This window comes from Pezoporus wallicus, unplaced genomic scaffold (genome assembly GCF_028554395.1).
Source record: "Pezoporus wallicus isolate ANWC-B61680 ecotype Strahan unplaced genomic scaffold, APGP_CSIRO_Pwel_v1 contig_749, whole genome shotgun sequence".
NCBI lineage: Eukaryota > Metazoa > Chordata > Aves > Psittaciformes > Psittacidae > Pezoporus > Pezoporus wallicus.
Window position 1 is genome coordinate 3,835,489 of NW_026641327.1, and position 18,822 is coordinate 3,854,310.

The window sequence follows — 18,822 nt, forward strand, 5'->3', positions numbered from 1 at the left end:
AGTTTGCTCTTAACCTGTGGCCATTGTTACCAGTGTCCAGCGCTGCTCGGGCACGGAGGCGGAGCCTGGTTCTGATGCCAGCAGCGTTCCCGGCTCCCACCGGGCTTGCTCTGACCGTGCCCCTGCTGCTTGTTTGTTTGCTAATGAGGGCGGGTGCGGTCACACCACCGTGACACCAGCAAACAGCAGCCACGCCCGGTCCCTGCTCCTCGGGGTCCAGCCTCACCCGGGCTGAAGGGGCGTGGCCAACGACGGATGTGACGTACTATCGGCGCGCCCCGGAAAGCGCCGCGGAACGGTTTCCTTGTGGCGGGTGAGATGGCGGCGTCCGGAGCTGCGGTTACTGTCACCGTCACGTACAGTAAGAGCCGCCTGGGGCATGGCGGAGGGCGGGCGGGCACCTCGAGCCGCCGCCAAGCCCAGCGCAGCTCGCGGCACCTCCCACCGGCGCCACAGACCCCGACCTGGCCCCGGCGGGACCGTGAGGGTCGGGCCCTGACTGTGATGCCGCCTTTCCCTGCTGTACCCGCGGACCTCGCAGCGGCCGTTAGCGGTAGTCGTAACGCTGGGGTCAGCGGGGAACACCCGGAGTGGCGGCGGTGGGAGGTGGAGTGTATGCGCCTGCCGTTGGTGCTGCAGCTGCCGGCGGCTGCTCGGGGCTGCGGCTGTCGGATGGGTGGCGGCTGCGGCCTCGGGCCTGAGTGGGCACGGCTCCTCCTTTGCTTAGCCTGGTCTCCATCGGAGCTGCTATCGTAAGGTTTCACTGCTCTGCTGGCCACGACTTCCCCTCAAGCTGGATCCCTTAAAGCTGATCCAGCAACAAGGGGAAAAAACCCAGCTCGTTTTCCATATCAACAAGATGATGATGCGCTCCTCCTTACAGGGTTAGAGCTGCTGTAAGGATGGCGGTGGGAACAGGTGACAAGGCTGTCCTTGCCAGAGAACACAGAGCACAGGTCACTTTTTGAGTAGTAATCTTAATTTAGGTGAAATACATCACTGAAGGCAGTGCTGTACATTAAAAGCAGGTGCTGCCTGATGGGCATTCTTGTTCGTTGAGTAAAATTGAACATCTGTGGTTAGTGAGATGCAAGATTGCAGCAGAAAGTGGGGGTGTCTTCAGGGTGACAGCTGGGTGCTGACCTGGTGAGTGGGTTATTCACAGGCGAGCTGGCATGACTGAGCTTTTTTTCCTCGGGAAGGAGGGAAAGAAGGTGGAATGCGGTTAAGTCTGCAAATAAATATAAAAAGTTACTGCAAAGAGGTAAGAATAGCCTTGGCTCCACAGTTCTTAAATAAGATTAGAAATACCATGGATAAATTTCCATGAAGTGGATCTAGGTGCGGGACTGGGAGGAATGAGAAGTGTAATTGGGTATTAAATCAGCAAGCTATTCAATTGGTTTTGGTTAACAAAACTTGTTAATGATTTATTCTTTATTGAATAATAAATTCTGCTCCTGTGCCTTTTGCACTGTGTTGGTGACATTCTTTCCACCTTTAGAGCTTATTGTTTATTTCTGCTTGCTCATTTGTCTTTCCATACTGTGACATTGTTTTGTGAAAATGCTTCCTTTATCACCTGGCAGTTTTATCTAAAAGTCTTTGGTGAGAAACTTCATGGAATAATCTGTTTGAATCTTTATGATTCATGTGCTCATTGGTGCTTTGAGAGAGCTTCATTTGATCTGATGGGTTTTCATTGGCAAAGATGGCAATAAGTTAATGATACTAACACATTTAGAACTCCAAGATCTTGCTGTTTGCCACCACACTTCCCTTCCTTCCATTCTCAGTATTTTTTACCTTTCAGGTTGTTTTCTTATCCGGTAATTGCTTTGTCCATTAATAAATAGCAAATCAGAGGCATTATTGATCTTGGACTTCAGCTGTCTCATTTATACCTGTTGCTGTCAGATGCTGGTTTACTGCTTAGCACAAACATTTTTATTATAGTTTTCTATGCTTGAGTGAAAGTGGGGAATGAAGGAAATGGGAAATAGAATGGTAATAGGCTCGCATGTATCATTTGACAATCTGCAAGAATTGAACTGTTTGTTTTTATTTAAAGTGTATTTTGTGTTAGTGGTTACTTTAAATTACTGTTGTCATTTACTGAAGCAAACTGGTAAGCTATGATACCAGTTCTAAACCACAAAGTATTTTTCATGGTGACTTCATTCTGCTGTGAATTTACAGTAACACTTTAGTTACAGTCTGCCTGAAGTGGTAAGCATAATTTGTAATTAAAACTGTTTCTATTTTTGGACTGACTTCAGCTGCTCTCTTCCTCATTTGCTGTTTGCTTGTTTGTTTTTTCACTCAGCTGCTGATGGGCACAGCCTTGGCACAAAGCATTTGTATATATCAAAACAACCTTATGAAATATGTTGAGGCTCGGGCCTAAATTTTATTCTTCTTCCAAAACAAAATATGAAGAAAGTCTGTTAATGGAAAGTGCTAGGGCAAGAAGGGGGAAGTTTGAACAATGTGATTTTGAGCTTAAAACCATTTTGAAATTAAGAACTGTTGTTGGAGCTTGCAAGTGTTTGAGGCCACAGTGTCACTTGTCGTGTGTTTCTTGGAGACTGGAACTTTTTAAAATCAATGTTTCTACACTTTTCTTTGTAAAAGATATGTGCACTTCAAATTAGTGGCATGAGAATAGTTTTCTTTCTGGTATTTGTTAAGGATTTCTCTCTTCCTGAAAAGTAAAAATGCCTTTCCTTATTTCCCTTGCAGCTAATGGTGGCTGATTCCTGTGGGTGCTTTCAGATTGACAGGCCTGAAGTGTGTGGGAGCAGAGGGTTACAGAAAGGGTCTATTAAGCAGAGATTAATAGACATACTCATTTTTTCTAACAACTTCCTGGTGTTTGAATGCAAATACTCTTAGGGAGTCTTAATAGGATGTTCTATAAGTGGAAGGTGACATATAGGCTAAGACAGTGGTTAAGGCTGCATATCAGCAATATTATGGGGAGAAATAACTTTTGGACTCCGAGAATTTTCTTGGGGGCTGGTGGAGGGGGAGGCAGGGTAGACATTGATCATTTGCTTCCCATGTATGAGGAAAAGGGAACAAAGGAAGTGATAAATGGTCTTGGATTCCCCAAGACTCATGCCATTAAAAGTTCCTATAAGTAGTAAATGAAATGCATCAGGAAAGTGTGGGATTTCATGCTTTAGCTTGTGTGATATATGAACATCATCTGCACTCTAAAGAGGCGGGCAGTAATATTTAGCAGGAGCATTATGCCAGCAGAAAATGCCTGGTTGAACTCCTCAGGTTATTAGAATGCAAAACAAATTTTTCAGCTAAGGTAGAATTCTTTGATTGAAAATTGATTGTTCTTGAAGGTCACTCTGCATTAATGGAAATCAATATTAGAAATGGATTCTAAGAGACGATAAGATACTGTTACTCTGGTTTTTGTTAGGTAATGAAAAACACAATATTCAGGTTGCTTCCCAACAAGAAAATGGTGAACCTACGCTACAAGACATGGCTCTTCTTATTGAACAAGTCACTGGAGTTCCAGTTCCTTTTCAGAAACTGATATACAAAGGTAACTTATAGATCTGTTAGTGGTTCTTACAGATGGTACTTTTCATTTTAGTCGCTTTCAGGTGTTTGTATTTTGAATGCCTTTAGAAAGACACTTGTGTATCGCTGACTGTATTTTAACTATGTTGTTTTTCTCTCTGGTTTTCCATTTAGGGAAGTCTCTGAGAGAACTGGAACAGCCATTGTCAGCACTTGGAGTTAAAAACGGTTGCAAAGTCATGTTGATTGGGAAAAGGGTAAGTACTGCCTTTGTACCTTTTTTCCCTTAAATTATTGTAATTTCCATCAGTGATTCAGTTGCTGAACACAGAAGCAGGTTGCAGTATAAACCTAACTACAGGGTTGAGTTCAATCTTACATTGTACTGCAAATAACTCTACAGTTCATACATTTCTGAAATTATATTATAGATTGACTTTTGCCTTATGTTATTGACGAAATTCTGGCTAATCTGTTGCTTGTCAATGCTCATGAACCTTCTGGCCACTGATGACCTTATCTGGTCATGTTTTTCTGTTGTGGGTTGTTTTTTGTTTTTGTTTTTTTCCTTTTTTTAAAAAAGGAGAAAAAGAGCTGTAGCTATTGAGTCTGAGCCATTTCTAGTGAAATGGCTTGTGGCTGGCTTTGCCAAATAGAGGACAAAGTAATAAGTTGTAATAGAAACGTTACCTCTGCTTTAAAAATGCTAAGCTAAAAAGTTTACACATTTCCTTTTTCCCTTCAAATTCGTCTCATTTAATGTGTTCATACGCATTGACACTGTTTGTAATTAAGCTTTGGAAGCATCTTATTTGGTAGGTATTAAAATATGGAAAGAATAACCACAGTGTAGTATGAATTTCAATCAGCAAAAGCCTTTATGTCTGTATCACCACTATTGCTGCTTTTTAGCTGCATGGTGTCTCTATTTGTTCTGTAGTTGTGAATGTTGTATTTTTGAATACACAGAATAGTCCAGAAGAAGAGGCTGAATTAAAGAAGCTGAAAGATTTGGAGAAGTCAGTGGAGCAAATAGCTAATAAGTTAGATGAAGTTAATAAAGAGCTCACAGGTATCCAGAAGGTATGCCAGTTTTGTATCCTTTTATATCTTTGCACAACAGTTTTGTAGGTATATGTATTAAAAAAATAAAATACTGTTTAGAGGTTTGAGTAGTCAGTAACAGGTTGCCCCTCCTAACTGTTCAAGGGTCCTGTGAAATTCTTACTGAATTTGCTATTTATGAGTTAGCAAAATAGAAACACAGCACTGTGTAAATATTGTTGCATATTGGTTAAATTATAATCTTTAGATCTGGAAAAAGCATAGAGTTCTCTGAGAGCCCAAAGGAGAATGTGTATTGTTTAATCTTTTAAGTAAACATAGCAGATCTTATATTTAGCATTTAAGGATTGATAGAATATAGAATGAGATTGGAGTCCCTATCATTTCTGAAACTACAGAAATAGTAGAAAATGTTTCCTGCTGTAATGGATTAACGTATTTTCAAAGCTGAGTGTTCTGTAGGGTATGGAATAATTTTGTCTTTCCTTCCCTCTTTTTTTCTTCTTAGGGATTTTTAGCAAAGGATCTCCAAGCAGAAGCACTAAAACAGCTGGACAAGAGGATAAAGGGAACTGCAGAGCAGTTCATGAAGATCCTGGAACAGATTGATGCCATTGTAAGTAAACAACCACTGAAAAGGGTCAAATCCCAGCAGGAGCTTACTGTTAAGAATATGTCTTTTGTGTAACTTATTTAATATTTTTGAAGTGCTAAAAAAATTATTTTGGCTTTGAAAATTAGTTAATTGGCTTGCTCATTTTTTCTTTAATATCCAGCGCTTGCCCCTGTATGTCTCCAAAAAACTACTTGGCAGCATCTGTTTCTAAATGGTGACATTAATGCCTATGCATGCATCCCCATTCTACAGAAGAGCTTCCTTTGGGGCAGCAACCTTTTAAGACTACATGAAATGGGTATCCTTTACTCAAGCTTTACTCTTTAGGTTGTCTTGGCAAACTTTCATGTTAAACTTGATGATAACAGTAAAGGTCTGGGAAAAAACAACCAGATAACACTTTGTGTTCTGTATTGCATAGGAACAAGATGGCCCTTAAGAATTTTCTGATCAGTTGTATGTGGACTGGCAGGACTCATTTGAGATGCCTGCATATTAAGGACTGGATTCTGCCTTTGGAATGTATTGGGGAATATCCAAGTGCTTCACAGTCATTAATGGTTCATAACCTTACACTATATTTCTGGAGTTCAGCAAGTATCTTCATGTAGTAGCTGAGAGCTAGGTGAAAATCATAGAATAGTTAGGGTTGGAAAGGACCTTAAGATCATCTAGTTCCAGCCCCCCTGCCATGGGCAGGGACACCTCCCACTAAACCATGTCACCTAAGGCTCTGTCCAGCCTGACCTTGAACATTGCCAGGGATGGAGCATTCACAACTTCCCTGGGCAGCCCATTCCAGTGCCTCACAGCCCTTACAGTAAAGAATTTCTTCCTTATATCCAATCTAAACTTCCTTGTTACAAGGGGGACTCGTAATAATAAAATAAGGGACTTATGCAGAGATGAACAGACAATTGTGGCAACTAGGTTATTTCCATATTGTGTTCCTCTGCTGGTCATTTTCTGAAAACTTCATTATATAGTTATGCTGCATATCACAACTGTAATATCCTGCTGTGAAGGAAAAATGCTGCTTTTCTGTGGTAGTAATGTCTTTAGGTCTACTCCTTTGTACAGTGACCCTTTATGGGATTGGTTCCATGCAAATGCCTGTAATTGGTGATCCAAATGTAGTCTAATTAATGGATGCTTTGTAAAAGTTCAGCAGCAGGCTAAATTAAAGAGTAATAATTTGAATTGGTCATCTTAAAATGCTATACAATATGGATGTGTTCCTAGGAATGGTGAGGAGCTCATTAATGTATTTCTTCCTTTCATACTGTGGACCTTTAATGGCAAACTAGCCTTTGCTGTTTGTTATAGCCAACAGTTCTTGAATACTTTTATAAAAGTAAGACTGCTAAGTATTTTACAGCCTTACAATTTCTCTTTCCTTTTGTGCCTCATATAAAGGAAAGTATTTTACTGACAGTTGTTGAATGCTGTTCGATGTAGAGACTTCATATAACTGATGCCCTGTTTGAAGTGCAGATTTACTATGTTGTGAAAATAGCAATAAGGTGACAACTGTTTCAACTGGATGGGATTAAAGCTTATTTCTGATCCCTTCAGTTGCTGATGAGAAGTCTGATTTAGAAAAAATTCAGCACTTTGTCTGCTAGTACACAGTTCTGGAACCCAGCATGCAGCCATGAAAAAATCCTGTCGCTGCTTCCTAATTAATCCAAGCTGAATTTCCCAAGTTTACTTCTGATTCTAGTGCTTTTCACATTGCTTAAACAGAGAGCATGATATTATCTATCTCTTTATCCAAAATACTCTAAATAGTACTGGACAGGTTTAGTACAAGGTTTTAGAAGGTTCATCACTTAGTGAATTCAGGTTTAGATTTAGGAAATAATGGAGTCCCTGTGCCTCAGTTTTGTCACTGTGGAGCTGTAGTAGCGAGAGCTAAAACTGTTTATAATTAGTACCTTTTAATATTTATAACAGTTGTTTGTTACTTTATTGTATAAGGGCCTATGACATCGAGAAGCCTCATTCTTTTAAAAGCAAGAAATAAGTGAGGGGTTTATTGCCAGTGATTGAAGTTTTGTTACATGTACCAAAATCCATATTTATTTGCTTTAATATGCAAAGGCAGCTGTGGGTTTTGTCATGAATACTGAACTTCTGTGAAACTTCTGTGAAATTTTGCAGATGAGATGCATGTAGTTGGGTGGAATCTTCACATAAAATGTAGCTGTTTGGTGTGCTGTTATTACACCAGCTCAGGTGAACAGGCCACCAGCTTCCTGAGGTATTACTTAGCTGTACTATAGTTGTGCAATTTACAGAGCTGGCAACACAGGATGGTAGTGAGGTAGGTATATGAACAATAAATGGGTTCCACTGAAGTAAAAGATTGTAAATAGAAATGCAAAGCAGAAAAGCATAAAGCTTCCAGAAAGTATTTTATCTGTGTCTCAGAATTGTTTTATGCAGTATTTAGTATTCTGTTAGTCAAGTAAAAGCAGGTTCTGACAAATCTCTTTTAATTGCTATTGGCCATATGATGTGCTATTGATTCAATCAATATCTTAAAAAAAGATAAGGGGGGGGGGAAGTGACTGAGCTGTTTTCTGCTAAGACAGAACAATGAATGCATTGCAGAAGTGAAACATACTACCAACCTCACACTGTAATATTCCAGTTTTTCTTTTGCAGAAATGTTCTGAGAGCTCTTGTGAGACCTCAAGTGTCTTCGTTGTCATAAGTTCCTTGGATCAGTCAAGGCATCCAGCTTAGTACAAAATGAGATTTGTATGGTTATAGACAGCTGAGGGTGAAGAAGCCTGTATATTTTTTTTGTCTGTTACTGGGGTGTCATCCTTGTACTATTAGCAGACAAGCTCATTAATTAGAGGAGCTGAGTCTGGAACTAATACTCGTTTTAACTAGACACCATGTGTTCAACAACTATGAATTTAAAAAGTGACTTACGAAGTAGAGAAGTAGATCTGTAGTAATACAGTACTGGGGTGGGAGAGAAAAAATACAGTGTCGTCACTCCTAGGTCATGAAAGGAAAGTCTTGAAGGGATGCTTTTGGGTTGCTTTTTATCTATGATTCTCAGATGCAGCTTAAACATCTTAATATTAAATATGTTTAAATAGCTATTTCTTCCACAGCAAGAAGTGGGGGGATCTTATGAGCATCTTACCGAGTTTTTTATGCTGTGACACAGTCAGACATTCCCATAAGCTACAGATCTTTGAAGTTTTCTTCAGGAGGAATACAGATTGAGTTGTCTTCAACAGTTGAAGATTTGTGTGTGTGCATCACCCGAAATACCATTTATTTCAGCAGTTAAACATTTGATCCGGAGTAAAAGTCAAAGTACTATACTTACTACAAATCTGAGTGAGTAGAACACAGAAAACCTTTGACTTGATCAGTCTACACAGTTATTTAAAAAACTGAAGGCTTTTCCAAGGGTGGGGGAGGAAATGGAAAGTTTTTCGAACATCAGTAGGAAAATTTGTACGCACAGTGATGACACTAAGTACTTCTCGTGAGCTGGCTCTAATTTACATGAAGTCTGAGAGATTACTTTGTTCTCATGATAATTTCTTATTAAATGGCAGATCTATAATCTAGAAAGACAGTATTGCAGGGAACAGACTGTTCTAACAACTGAAAAAGAAGCTTCCTCTTCTGAAATACCAGTCACTTATTTTGTTTACATAAATTCACAGCAAAATCATCTGTCAAACTGCATGTATCAGTATTGAGGACATAATTATGAAACCATAATGTAATCAATGTTCTGGTGGCCCGTCCTCCTTTCTTGAGGATTTTTTCTTTTTGGGTATAATTCCTCTGTAAAACTAACTTAAATTACTGTACTGTTCTGATGAAGCTTTTGTTACTGTCTCCTTGTCCCAGCTATACTTGTCTCTGGTAAATCAATACCAAATTAACATTTTGAGGATTCTGAAAGAAAAAAAGCCAAACCCAAACCATCATTTTGCCTGTAACAAACATTTCCCAGGATTCTGCAAAATTTTTCCACTTGTAGTAACATGAGACCTTATTACTAAACCTTTGAATTTATCTGGATAAATACTTCATAATACTTAAATACTTCATAATACTTATTATAATTCTTATATCTCGTAATATGAATCATAAACATAAAGCTTTGGGGATTTTTTTTCTGAAGTACAAGGATCAAGAAAATACTGTCATCTTTCAGTGAAGGTAGAATGCTTAGTTATGACTTCTGCTTTCAGAAACCCATTGACAAACACTGCTGTTTGACAGCCGCTTTTAAAGAAGCAGCTTGGGTGTCTACTTAGATGGAGATTCAGTGTCAACATAATGTGCTTATCTAATTTATTTAACAATGAGTTAAAAAAGTGAAGGGCTGGCAGTCGATTAAAAACTGCAGACTAAAGTACTACATGTTTTGGATTCTTAAAAGACACTAGTGAAAAAGCTTCATGTTAGATGCGTGGGTTGTCAGCAGCAAATCCTTTCTTTGCAACTGATTAGCATTGGTGCTATATGCAGTAGGGTGATTAAATGTTTCTAGCTATTGGTATGAGTGTTGGTATAGGAGACTGTATGTTTTAAGAGTGGTGTCCCTTTGGTTCTGATATGATAGTCATAAATAAATTTGACTAGCATTTGTTTTGTTTATTAACTGACTACACCGCTAGAAAGTGGGTTCAGGCTTTAGATATTACCTACTGGGGTTTATGGTTTGTGAAATAAGAAATAACCAAAGAACAGAACAAAGATGGAGTGATAACACTAAGCTTAAAAATTGTTATTGGAAGCACTTCCAAAACAAATGGAACTTGAGCAAAGCAGAAGGTGATGTTCTGTGGCAAAAGGTTGTGGTTTTATTAGGACATCAGATGGGACAGGGGAAGGAAATGACAAGAGTGCGTTTCATAAGAAGCAGTGCTCAGAAGAGAGGGATGCTGGGTTTGTAGTTAAAAGAACACTCAAGAGAGGATCTAAGAGAAGGAAAATCACACATACGAATTTATTACTAAACAGTGATTGCTTTTAAGGATTCCTTGTATAAAGCATGAGTGCTGTGTATACAAAAGATGAGTCTTTGAGGATGTAATACAGTGCATCTTGTCAGTGTATCTACAGGGTGAGAGCTCTCAAACATGCAGTTAAATGACTTTGAATTGAGGGGTGTAGAGTGGGAGATAGCCACTGGTAACAGGGGGACTTGGGCTCTGTTTCTGGGTGGATGGGGGAGAATAAAGAACCTGTGCCTTGGAGCTCTACAGAAGTTGCTGGGGTGAAGCCAGCACTGCAGTCACTTCTGAAAGTTTAAGACCATACAGACAAAGGACTATGAGACTTGAGCGGTGTTTTGGTACAGAGGAAGTGCAATGCAAAGAGGAGGCCTGCTATGAAACTAAGAATGTGCTGTGCAGTAGGAAGCTGTATACTAATCCAAACTACTGCTCTGCAGGCAATGCTAGCACCAAAATGTAGATTTGGTAAGAGTTTTGCATAAGCACTGCCTATGCTTAAGATACTCCTTCTTTAATTCAATTTGATTTTCATTAAATATGGAGATGTTATTGTGACTTAAGATTTATTGCCAGCTTCACATGTTAAACCCTGAATAGTTGGACAGCGTATTCCTGGAGAGGAGACGTAAGCTGACTAAGGTAAAACAGAGAGACTGCGAGATTTAATTTGATAAGATTTGTAAACTTTACTAATTTGATTGCAAAGCACCTTTTAAGCATTTTGATACTTTAGTAGCTTCTAATTCTGTATCTCTGCCAAGGGGATTACAAGGTGTGATTTAAAACCAAATCAAAGCGCATAACAATCCAAAGGGCTTTAAGGGTGTGCAAGCAAACACAAGGAGTTTGCATGCACAGATTTAATTAAAAACAACAGTTTTGAAAAATATTGTCAAAAATGGGAATAGTCTGAGTGTCTTCTCTGCACTCAGATTTCCAGGTTTCCTCCAGTTACCAATGTCCGTTTTACAAACAGACATTGAGTGGTAAGCCCAGCTGGAGTTCTCTGTCTGCTACTGAAAGTTAACTTAGGCCTATTCTGATGGTAGAAAGTGGTTTATTAATTTGCTATTTCATATTGGTAGGAATACTTGTGTAGGCCAGAATATCTTCCGGAAAATACAGTCTGGAATAAGTACTCAGCAAAGGGAGATGGGCAGTGTAACTGAGCTAGTGGATCATTTCATTTTTAATTTGGTTATTAAGAAATTCCAAGTCATGTAAAAGTCAGAAGAATTTCTGTGACAAGTGAGAACATCTTCATTTTCTGGTGAGAATCAGCCATTATTAATTAAGCCTAGTTGATTGTTGTTTTTTCAGACTATTACATATATGGAGTCAAAATAATACACATTAAAACACTGGTAAATGTTTTTTGTTCTGTCTTCTTAAAGCGAATTGTATTGTTGAAAAACAAGGGGAAAATAGCAATGTTTTCTTATGTGGTTACAAGGTCCTATGTCTAATACAGTTTAGAATAGTTCATATAACCTTACAGTATTTTTTAAACTTCTTTTCTCTGTGACAACTATTTGTGTTCCAAAAGCCGCCTTTTTTATTTGGGAATTAGAACTGGTTTTTTGAAGAGAATTCATCCACAGCTTTAACTTCTCAACTGTTTTGTAATGTCTTTGGAACATTCAATTACTGAAAGAAAAGTATGGCAGGCAACAATTTTAATGTCCTGCTTATTGGGTGGAGACATGCAGGTTTAGCTTGCTACAGTCAACAAGGGCTTTAGAAAACACACTTTGTGAAGAGCAACATAAACAACTTAAAAAAGCTTAAACAACTTAAAAAGTGTTTCAAAAATGGACGTATGCCACCTAGTAAAAAAGAGTTTTCATTTTAGGCAGACTATTGCTGAAAAAGTAATAACGGCTTCTGAACCTGTCCTGTGCTGTAAATCCAAGGAAGTAAAGTTACATCACATAAATAAGCAGTGATTAGGGTAGGACAGGCTGCTGTAGGAGAATTTACATTGTGCATGACAGGTTCCTGGCATTAACCTGGTAACTCGCCATCAAAGCTAAAACATCACAAAATAAGAGAATTTGGGAAGGCTAGCTAAGTGATGGAATGCATATTAGGACAAGCTGAGGAGTGGTTTTGGTAATAAGATTAACATCAATAGGGAAAACAAAACAAAACCCAAGCCCCATAACTTTTAGTTTTTAGGCATTTCTGTGCTTGTTTGTAAGGTAACACTGCACCAGTTTGCATTTGGAAGGGTGCCTCCCTTAATCCGCATACTGACTTCTCTTATGTCTCTGATGCTGATGATAATTTCTCCACCTGAAAGAAATATGTCCAATTTCTGGTTCTGTTGCAGGAGGTGCAGTCTGACATAAAAGCTCTCTGCAAGGGAAATACCTTTTCTGATCTCGAAAGGAAGTGTTAGAAGTTGATAAGAGTTTTATCCAGCCTAACAGTGCTGCTGTTTGGGAAAACTGGTGCTGGAGCAACAGAAATGGAAGCTGGAACTACAGGAAAGGAAGATTCCTTCTCTTGCCCATCTTCCAAAACCAAACTAACAAACCAAAAAACCTGACCTTGGGAAGAGGTTAGTGTAGTAGTAGTTACTCCCACTTCCAACTTCATATTCTTCTAGGAGACAAGAAGCAGCATGGTGCATTCCTTCTTTCAGCTGAGTGTAGGAGTGAGAAGGATGTTAAATCTGAAGTTTATGTAGAAGTAAAATCAGAATTGTTTGGGTTGGAAGAGACCTTTAAAGGTCATCTAATCCAGCCCCATTGCCATGGGCAGGGACACCTTTCACTAGACCAGGTTGCTCAAAGCCTCATACAACATGACCTTGAACGTTTCCCAGGATGAGGCATCTACCACCTGGGCCAGTGTTTCACCACCCTCACTGTAAAAATTTCCTTCTTTATACCTAGTCTGAATATACCCTCTTTTAGTTTAAAAGCATTACCCCTTGTAATGTTGCTACAGGCCTTATATAAAGTCTGTCCTCATCTTTCTTATAAGCCCCCTTTAGGTACTGAAAGGCTGCAATACGGTCTCCATAGAGCCTTCTCTGCTCCAGGCTGATCAACCCTACCTCAGCCTTTCTTCATAGGATTGGTGCTCTATCCCTCTGATAATTTTTGTGGCCTTTCTCTGGATCTGCTCCAACAGGGCTCCTCTTTGTGTTGAGGCCCCGCAGCTGAACACTGTACTCCAGGGGGCATTTAATGAGAGTGGAGGGGGAGAATCACTGTCCTTGACCTGTTGGTCATGCTTCCTTTGATGTAGCCCAGTGTGTGGTTGGCTTTCCAGACTGCAGGTGTTCATTGCTGGATCATGTTGATCTCGTCAGCCAACACCTAGAAGTCCTTCTCCCCAGGGCTGCTCTTGATCCATTCCCTGCCCAGCTTGTAGTTGTACTTGGGATTGCCTCAACCCAGTTGCAGGACCTTGCACTTGTTGAACTTGGCCTTGCTGAACTTCATGAGATTCTCACAGGCCCACTCAAGCCTGTCAAGGTCCCTCTGAGTAGCAGGGCTCCCATGTTTAAGACCATGTATGTTTAGCTGGACACTAAAAAGATTATGTATCTAAACCTCCTAGTGGAGCTGGCATTTTAGCTGAAATGAAACAGTAGCATAGGGAAATCTCTATTCTTGATTTGGAGTTGGGGTGGAAGATAAAAGGCATACCACTGAGAAATTCACAAGATTTATACACATCTCCAACAGGGAAAGCACAATGTTTCTAAGAATGTTCTCATAAGCTTTATATAATGTTAATTATCTGTACAGGTGTTTTACCTGTTTAAAAGAAAAAAAGTCATAAGCCTGAGCACCATTGCCCACCAACACCCCGATTTCACATAGCTGCAAAAGGATAAAGTGTACAATGTTTGCTGGGATGACATACATGAGTATATTGGGTAATAAGAGCATAGATATTGATGCAGTTTGAATTAAATTAAAAGCTGTCAGCATGTAACACTTCACATCTGTTGCCTTCCGTGAGCAGATGCAGAGAAGATCAGATATACAGCTTAAACAGACTGGCAATCATAGAATGGTTTGGGTTGGAAGGGACCTTAAAGCTCATCTAGTTCTTCTCTCTCCCCCTGCCATGGGCAGAGACACCTTCCACTAGACCAGGTTGCTCAAAAGCCCTGTCCAACCTGGCCTGCAATGCCTGCATTACTGATGATACGTTCTAGTGATGGCAAGTGATTGAGTTAATGTGTTAGGAAGAAATTAATTCATCTTCTAGTCTCTGAAAAAACTGAAGTCAAAGCTCAGCAGAACAGTTAACATAGATAACAGTAGACAAAAGTAGTGTGTTCTGTTATTGGTTAAACCATGATAGTGGTCTGTTGCTGTGTTTTACCTCAAGACTTATGGTAAATTTACTAGCTTAGTTCTTCGCAGTGAGCATGGCGCATCCCTGACTTTCTCTTTTAAATTCTTTCTTGCCTAATCATCTTCACTGAGTAGGTATGGTATTTTCAAGATGCTTGTTCAGAGAATTCTTTGATACATTCAGGTTTTGCTGTAAGTTTAAGATGTTAATTTTAGTGTAAATCTGCATCAGCTTCTTTGTTTATTTTACTGCAGAATCTACCAGAGAATTTCAGTGATTGCAAACTGAAAAAGAAGGGGTTGGTGAAAAGGGTTCAGGTGAGTTGTTTTGTTGTTTCGAGTAAACAGAACTGAATAAGCTGTTAGCAGAAGGTGGTTGTTGAGTTTTTTCTTCATGATGGAAAGTGCAGTTTCTGTTCTTAAGAAGCATCTACCATTGCTGTGATTGCATCCCAAATAACATTTGTTTCTTATTCTCAGGTTTTTCTTGCCCAGTGTGATACCATTGAAGGAAATATTGGCCAAGAAATAGACAAGCTACAGTCAAAGAATTTGGCACTGGCAGAATGAGGCATTGCCCTACATAATTAGGAAACATAATTGCTCTGTGAGCAAGAAGAAAAGTTTGCTCTTTGTTTTGGAGCACGTATTCAGCTTTTTTTTTGTTTTTGTTAAAGCCCAGTCTGTTAGACTGGTACCAGTCAATCATTTCTTGCTGGTTGTCTTGTTTGCCACTTGGTTAGACCTATTATTTTGAAGAGAAAATAATTCCTGAAGAATGGCAGAAATAATCTTTGTGGTGAATTGTTATATACCTTATGGAGAAATGTTTAGTTAACTAAGTTATCAAGTTTGCAGTGATGGGCAGTTCTGTCTGATATATCTTTGAATACAGCTCAAAAAGTCTGTAACTGTACAAGTGCCGTAAGTTGCAATTGTAGGAGTTCAGCTTGATTGAAAAAGGCAAACTGAGACCACACCTGGGAAAGTCGAACATTATAGTAGACAGTTCAGAGCAATAAAAAAAATCCCTTCATTTGTATCTATTTAATGTTTGTATGCATTTATAAATAATAAGAAAGCTTGACTATAAGGGAGTCGTACCTATTTTAGCCTTAAATTGTCATAATAAATGGAATGTACTGTAACATGTATGGTACTTAATTTTGAGTGGTGCTTTAAGTTGTTACGGAGCTCCTTGATACAGATGTATGGTTTTTACATGGATTTCTGATGTACTGTGTTTTTTATAGATGATTCTTATTTTTTGTTTATGTTCCATCTTGAATTATGGTGGGAAATGAAATGAGATTACTTATGCTGCTCATAAACCAAGGGTTCAGTTCAAGCAACATATAACTAAGGAACTGTTTTGAGAGGGTTTTTTATGCTTTTTTCCCCATTTCACTGAATTCCTGATTCTGTATGTAATGCAAAATTGCTGTGATTATTTCTAGCCTGTTAAGGTAGTCAGTGAAGTTTTGTAACAGGTTACAAAGTGATAGAATTCATTTTAGTCATGCCATGCGTCTAAGGGTTATGACTGATCCTTGTAGTCGGATACATGCCACACTTTCCCTTCTCTGTTAGGTGGAAATTAAGCTTTTGCAGAAGGTAATGGTCAGCAGGCGCAGCCAACTTTGCAGTTGTTGGTCAGAGCCTGTAGCTATTGGATTTGTAGTGGTAGCTGTTTTTTCAGTGGTGCTTCTGGTCAGTAGGTCAGTCTTACACGCAGTGGCTGGTGAAGTAATGACTGGTAAGGAGCCTGTTTCTGTGAGGGGGAAGAAGAACTTTCATCTCTAATGAGTCAGGATGTTTAGAAATGGCCCTTAAGTAGTGAGCTCTTATCCTTATATGTGACTGTTTTAAGATTAGCTATCCTTTCAAGATAAAAATAGGAAGTGTGTGTAAAAAGATGTTAACTTCTAATAAGTTGTAAACCTTAAATAATACCCAAAGTGTTATTATTACAGTATTATCTTTGGTGTTTGTAATAGGAAGAGGAGCATTTCTTTAGTGAAAAATGCCATTGGACAAATGAAGTGATAGCCCTGCACTAGAAAGGGTCACTTTTATTTTAAAAACGCCTTTTGATTATACCAAGATTGGAGTTGCCATAATTTTTACTGTTAAATAACTTCTTCAGGGTTGTATTTTGTATGTAACTCCCGGCATCTGTGGAGGATTTCAAGGTCTAGACTCCTAGGAAGCTTGTCTATCATGTTAGGAAATGGTATGCTTGGTAGGACTGGGTATTTTTAACTAGGCTGCCAGTCTGGTCATGCTGCATTTTCCCAGCACTTTAGGAAGAAGAAGAGTTGGTTGTAGCCATTTTTGTGAAGCCCTACCTAGCTTGGTGCTGCTTCTGGACCAGATTCAGCTGACTCTTAAACCACCAGCAATGCTATTACATAGTTCAGGGAATTCAAAATTAACCAGTTTCCTGTGATGGAAAGGATGGATCCTCACCGTCCCAAACATAAGTCCTGTAATGCATGAACTTTCACAAGGTGCATATATAGTAAGTATCTTCTTGTGCCCATGGAGAGCAGTCGGAGCTGTAGTCATGGCTAGGGCAGTGTCTGTTTCTGCTACTTCTCTGTATTTTTCTCTTGGGCAAGAACACTGTAAGGCTATAGGCAGACATCGTCTTCCAAGCACTCCTTCCAGGAAACTTCTGGTTCTTGAGATGTACTTGTGTGAGTACATCCTCAGCCTGTCTCAAATCCAGGCAGATTAAGATATTCCATAGCAGATCTTATGATAATGCAGTATTTTGAGGCAAAGAGAATGGTGATGAACCTCTCCCACAAGCACATCTGGATTCAGCAAATGATGAGTGTCCTGAGCTGAAGTTACCTTGAAGTGGTAACTCCTGGTATCATATCAGAGTGTTTGGTTTCTAGGACACAGTATGTCTTCCGAATATAAAAATGAGTTCATTTTGGAAAACGGGTGGTTGTATTTAGAGTTATCTAAGACCTTCTAGAGTGGATTGACTTTTATACTTAGTTTTGAAAGAGGAGTCTTACACTTTGTTTTTTCATGATAGCCTTAAATTTCAGTAAAAGCAAACTTCTGTGGTTTTGAAAAGTGCAGCAGACTACAGCTGTGGGAGGAGGGGGAAGGAAGAGGAGATTTTAAATATTCTTAAGAGTTTGTAAAAGCAAACATAGATCTTGATCAACCTTAAGCTATATTATCACTGATTCTGTAGTCTAGGTGTACTGTGATACCTGTTTTTGTACTGAATCATTTCCTCACCCCAGCCATCTGCCCCGATCATGTCAAGAGAGGAGTACCTTTTGTTTTAGTTGCACTTACCCTGTCATCTTTCTCCAGTTGCTGTGTTGCTCTGGCCATGTTTACACACCTTGGATTTGCCATCCGGGCAAAACATCCTACTGCAAAGTTTGTGCTACAAATGGAATTACATGCTTCCTTGCCACGCTTTCTCCCCCAGCTCCTGTAGGCTGGTGTGAGATGAACCAAACCCGATGTTCAGGGAGCTGCAGAGCCTGAAGCCATGGAACTGTTTGCTCTGAGAACAGCATAAAATACACTGCTTGCAGTGGCATCCTCCCTCTGTGACTGCATCCTCCATGACCATGTATTTCTGAAGGTAATGTCACTGTAAACCTGGAGCAACACTTTAGGCTTTTATCAGTCACTCATGGTTTGGAGTGGAATACTTGACGTCATCTAACTTGGGGCTAGGGTTTTGGTTTTTTTTTTTTTTTTAGTTATTTCATTGTGCCATCATAAATGAAAAGGTATAAATAAAATCTGGAAAGTTCTCTGTTGTCTTTGGTCATGATGTGGTCATGAAAGACTGTAGTTGAGCTGTGTTTTAAGTGGGGAAAAATGCGTGCTGCTCTCTGTTCTGGCATCTGTGGTGTTAGGGAGCTGCAGCTAGTAATGCTAGGCCTCGGATGGCTGTAGGGATCAAGCCTCCAATGTTACCGCGATTGCCAACAAGCTGAAACTTGAAGAAAAGCAGTTTTATTTTTGGTTTGGGATTTTCTGTTTTGGTTGGTTGGTTTTTGTTGCTTGGGCATTGGGTTTTTTGCTTTGAACGCTTTTCACAGTTGTATTGCTGCTATACAACGCACAGTTTCTGGATCTGGGTGCATGGGATGTACTGGGGGTTCTCTATTTCTTTTTTACTTATTTTGGGTGGTTTTCGGGCCATGTTTTAGAGAACTTATTCAGAGCCGTGGACACAAGCTAGTTTACCGTGCCTGCCTAGTTCTGGCGTGCTTCA

At 39.6% G+C, this 18,822-nt stretch overlaps 1 protein-coding gene across 5 annotated transcripts; it reads left to right on the forward strand.

Annotated features, from left to right (window-relative positions):
* Window positions 1-238: 238 nt before the first annotated feature.
* BAG1 (BAG cochaperone 1) lies at window positions 239-18,290 on the forward strand. Of its 5 annotated transcripts, XR_008974010.1 has the most exons (8): window positions 304-361; window positions 3,440-3,568; window positions 3,721-3,803; window positions 4,516-4,629; window positions 5,120-5,227; window positions 12,569-12,799; window positions 14,814-14,876; window positions 15,039-15,113. XR_008974010.1 is itself a non-coding variant. In XM_057423026.1 (7 exons), exons 1-7 carry the CDS (start codon window positions 319-321, stop codon window positions 15,126-15,128), a joined length of 630 nt encoding a protein of 209 aa, XP_057279009.1. In that variant the 5' UTR covers window positions 304-318; the 3' UTR covers window positions 15,129-16,875. The 5 variants fall into 5 exon arrangements, 3 of the variants coding, with proteins under 3 accessions (XP_057279008.1, XP_057279009.1, XP_057279010.1); XR_008974011.1 differs by lacking the exons at window positions 12,569-12,799; window positions 14,814-14,876; window positions 15,039-15,113 and adding exons at window positions 5,388-5,525; window positions 10,810-10,825; XM_057423026.1 differs by lacking the exon at window positions 12,569-12,799 and having other exon boundaries at window positions 15,039-16,875.
* Window positions 18,291-18,822: the final 532 nt, after the last annotated feature.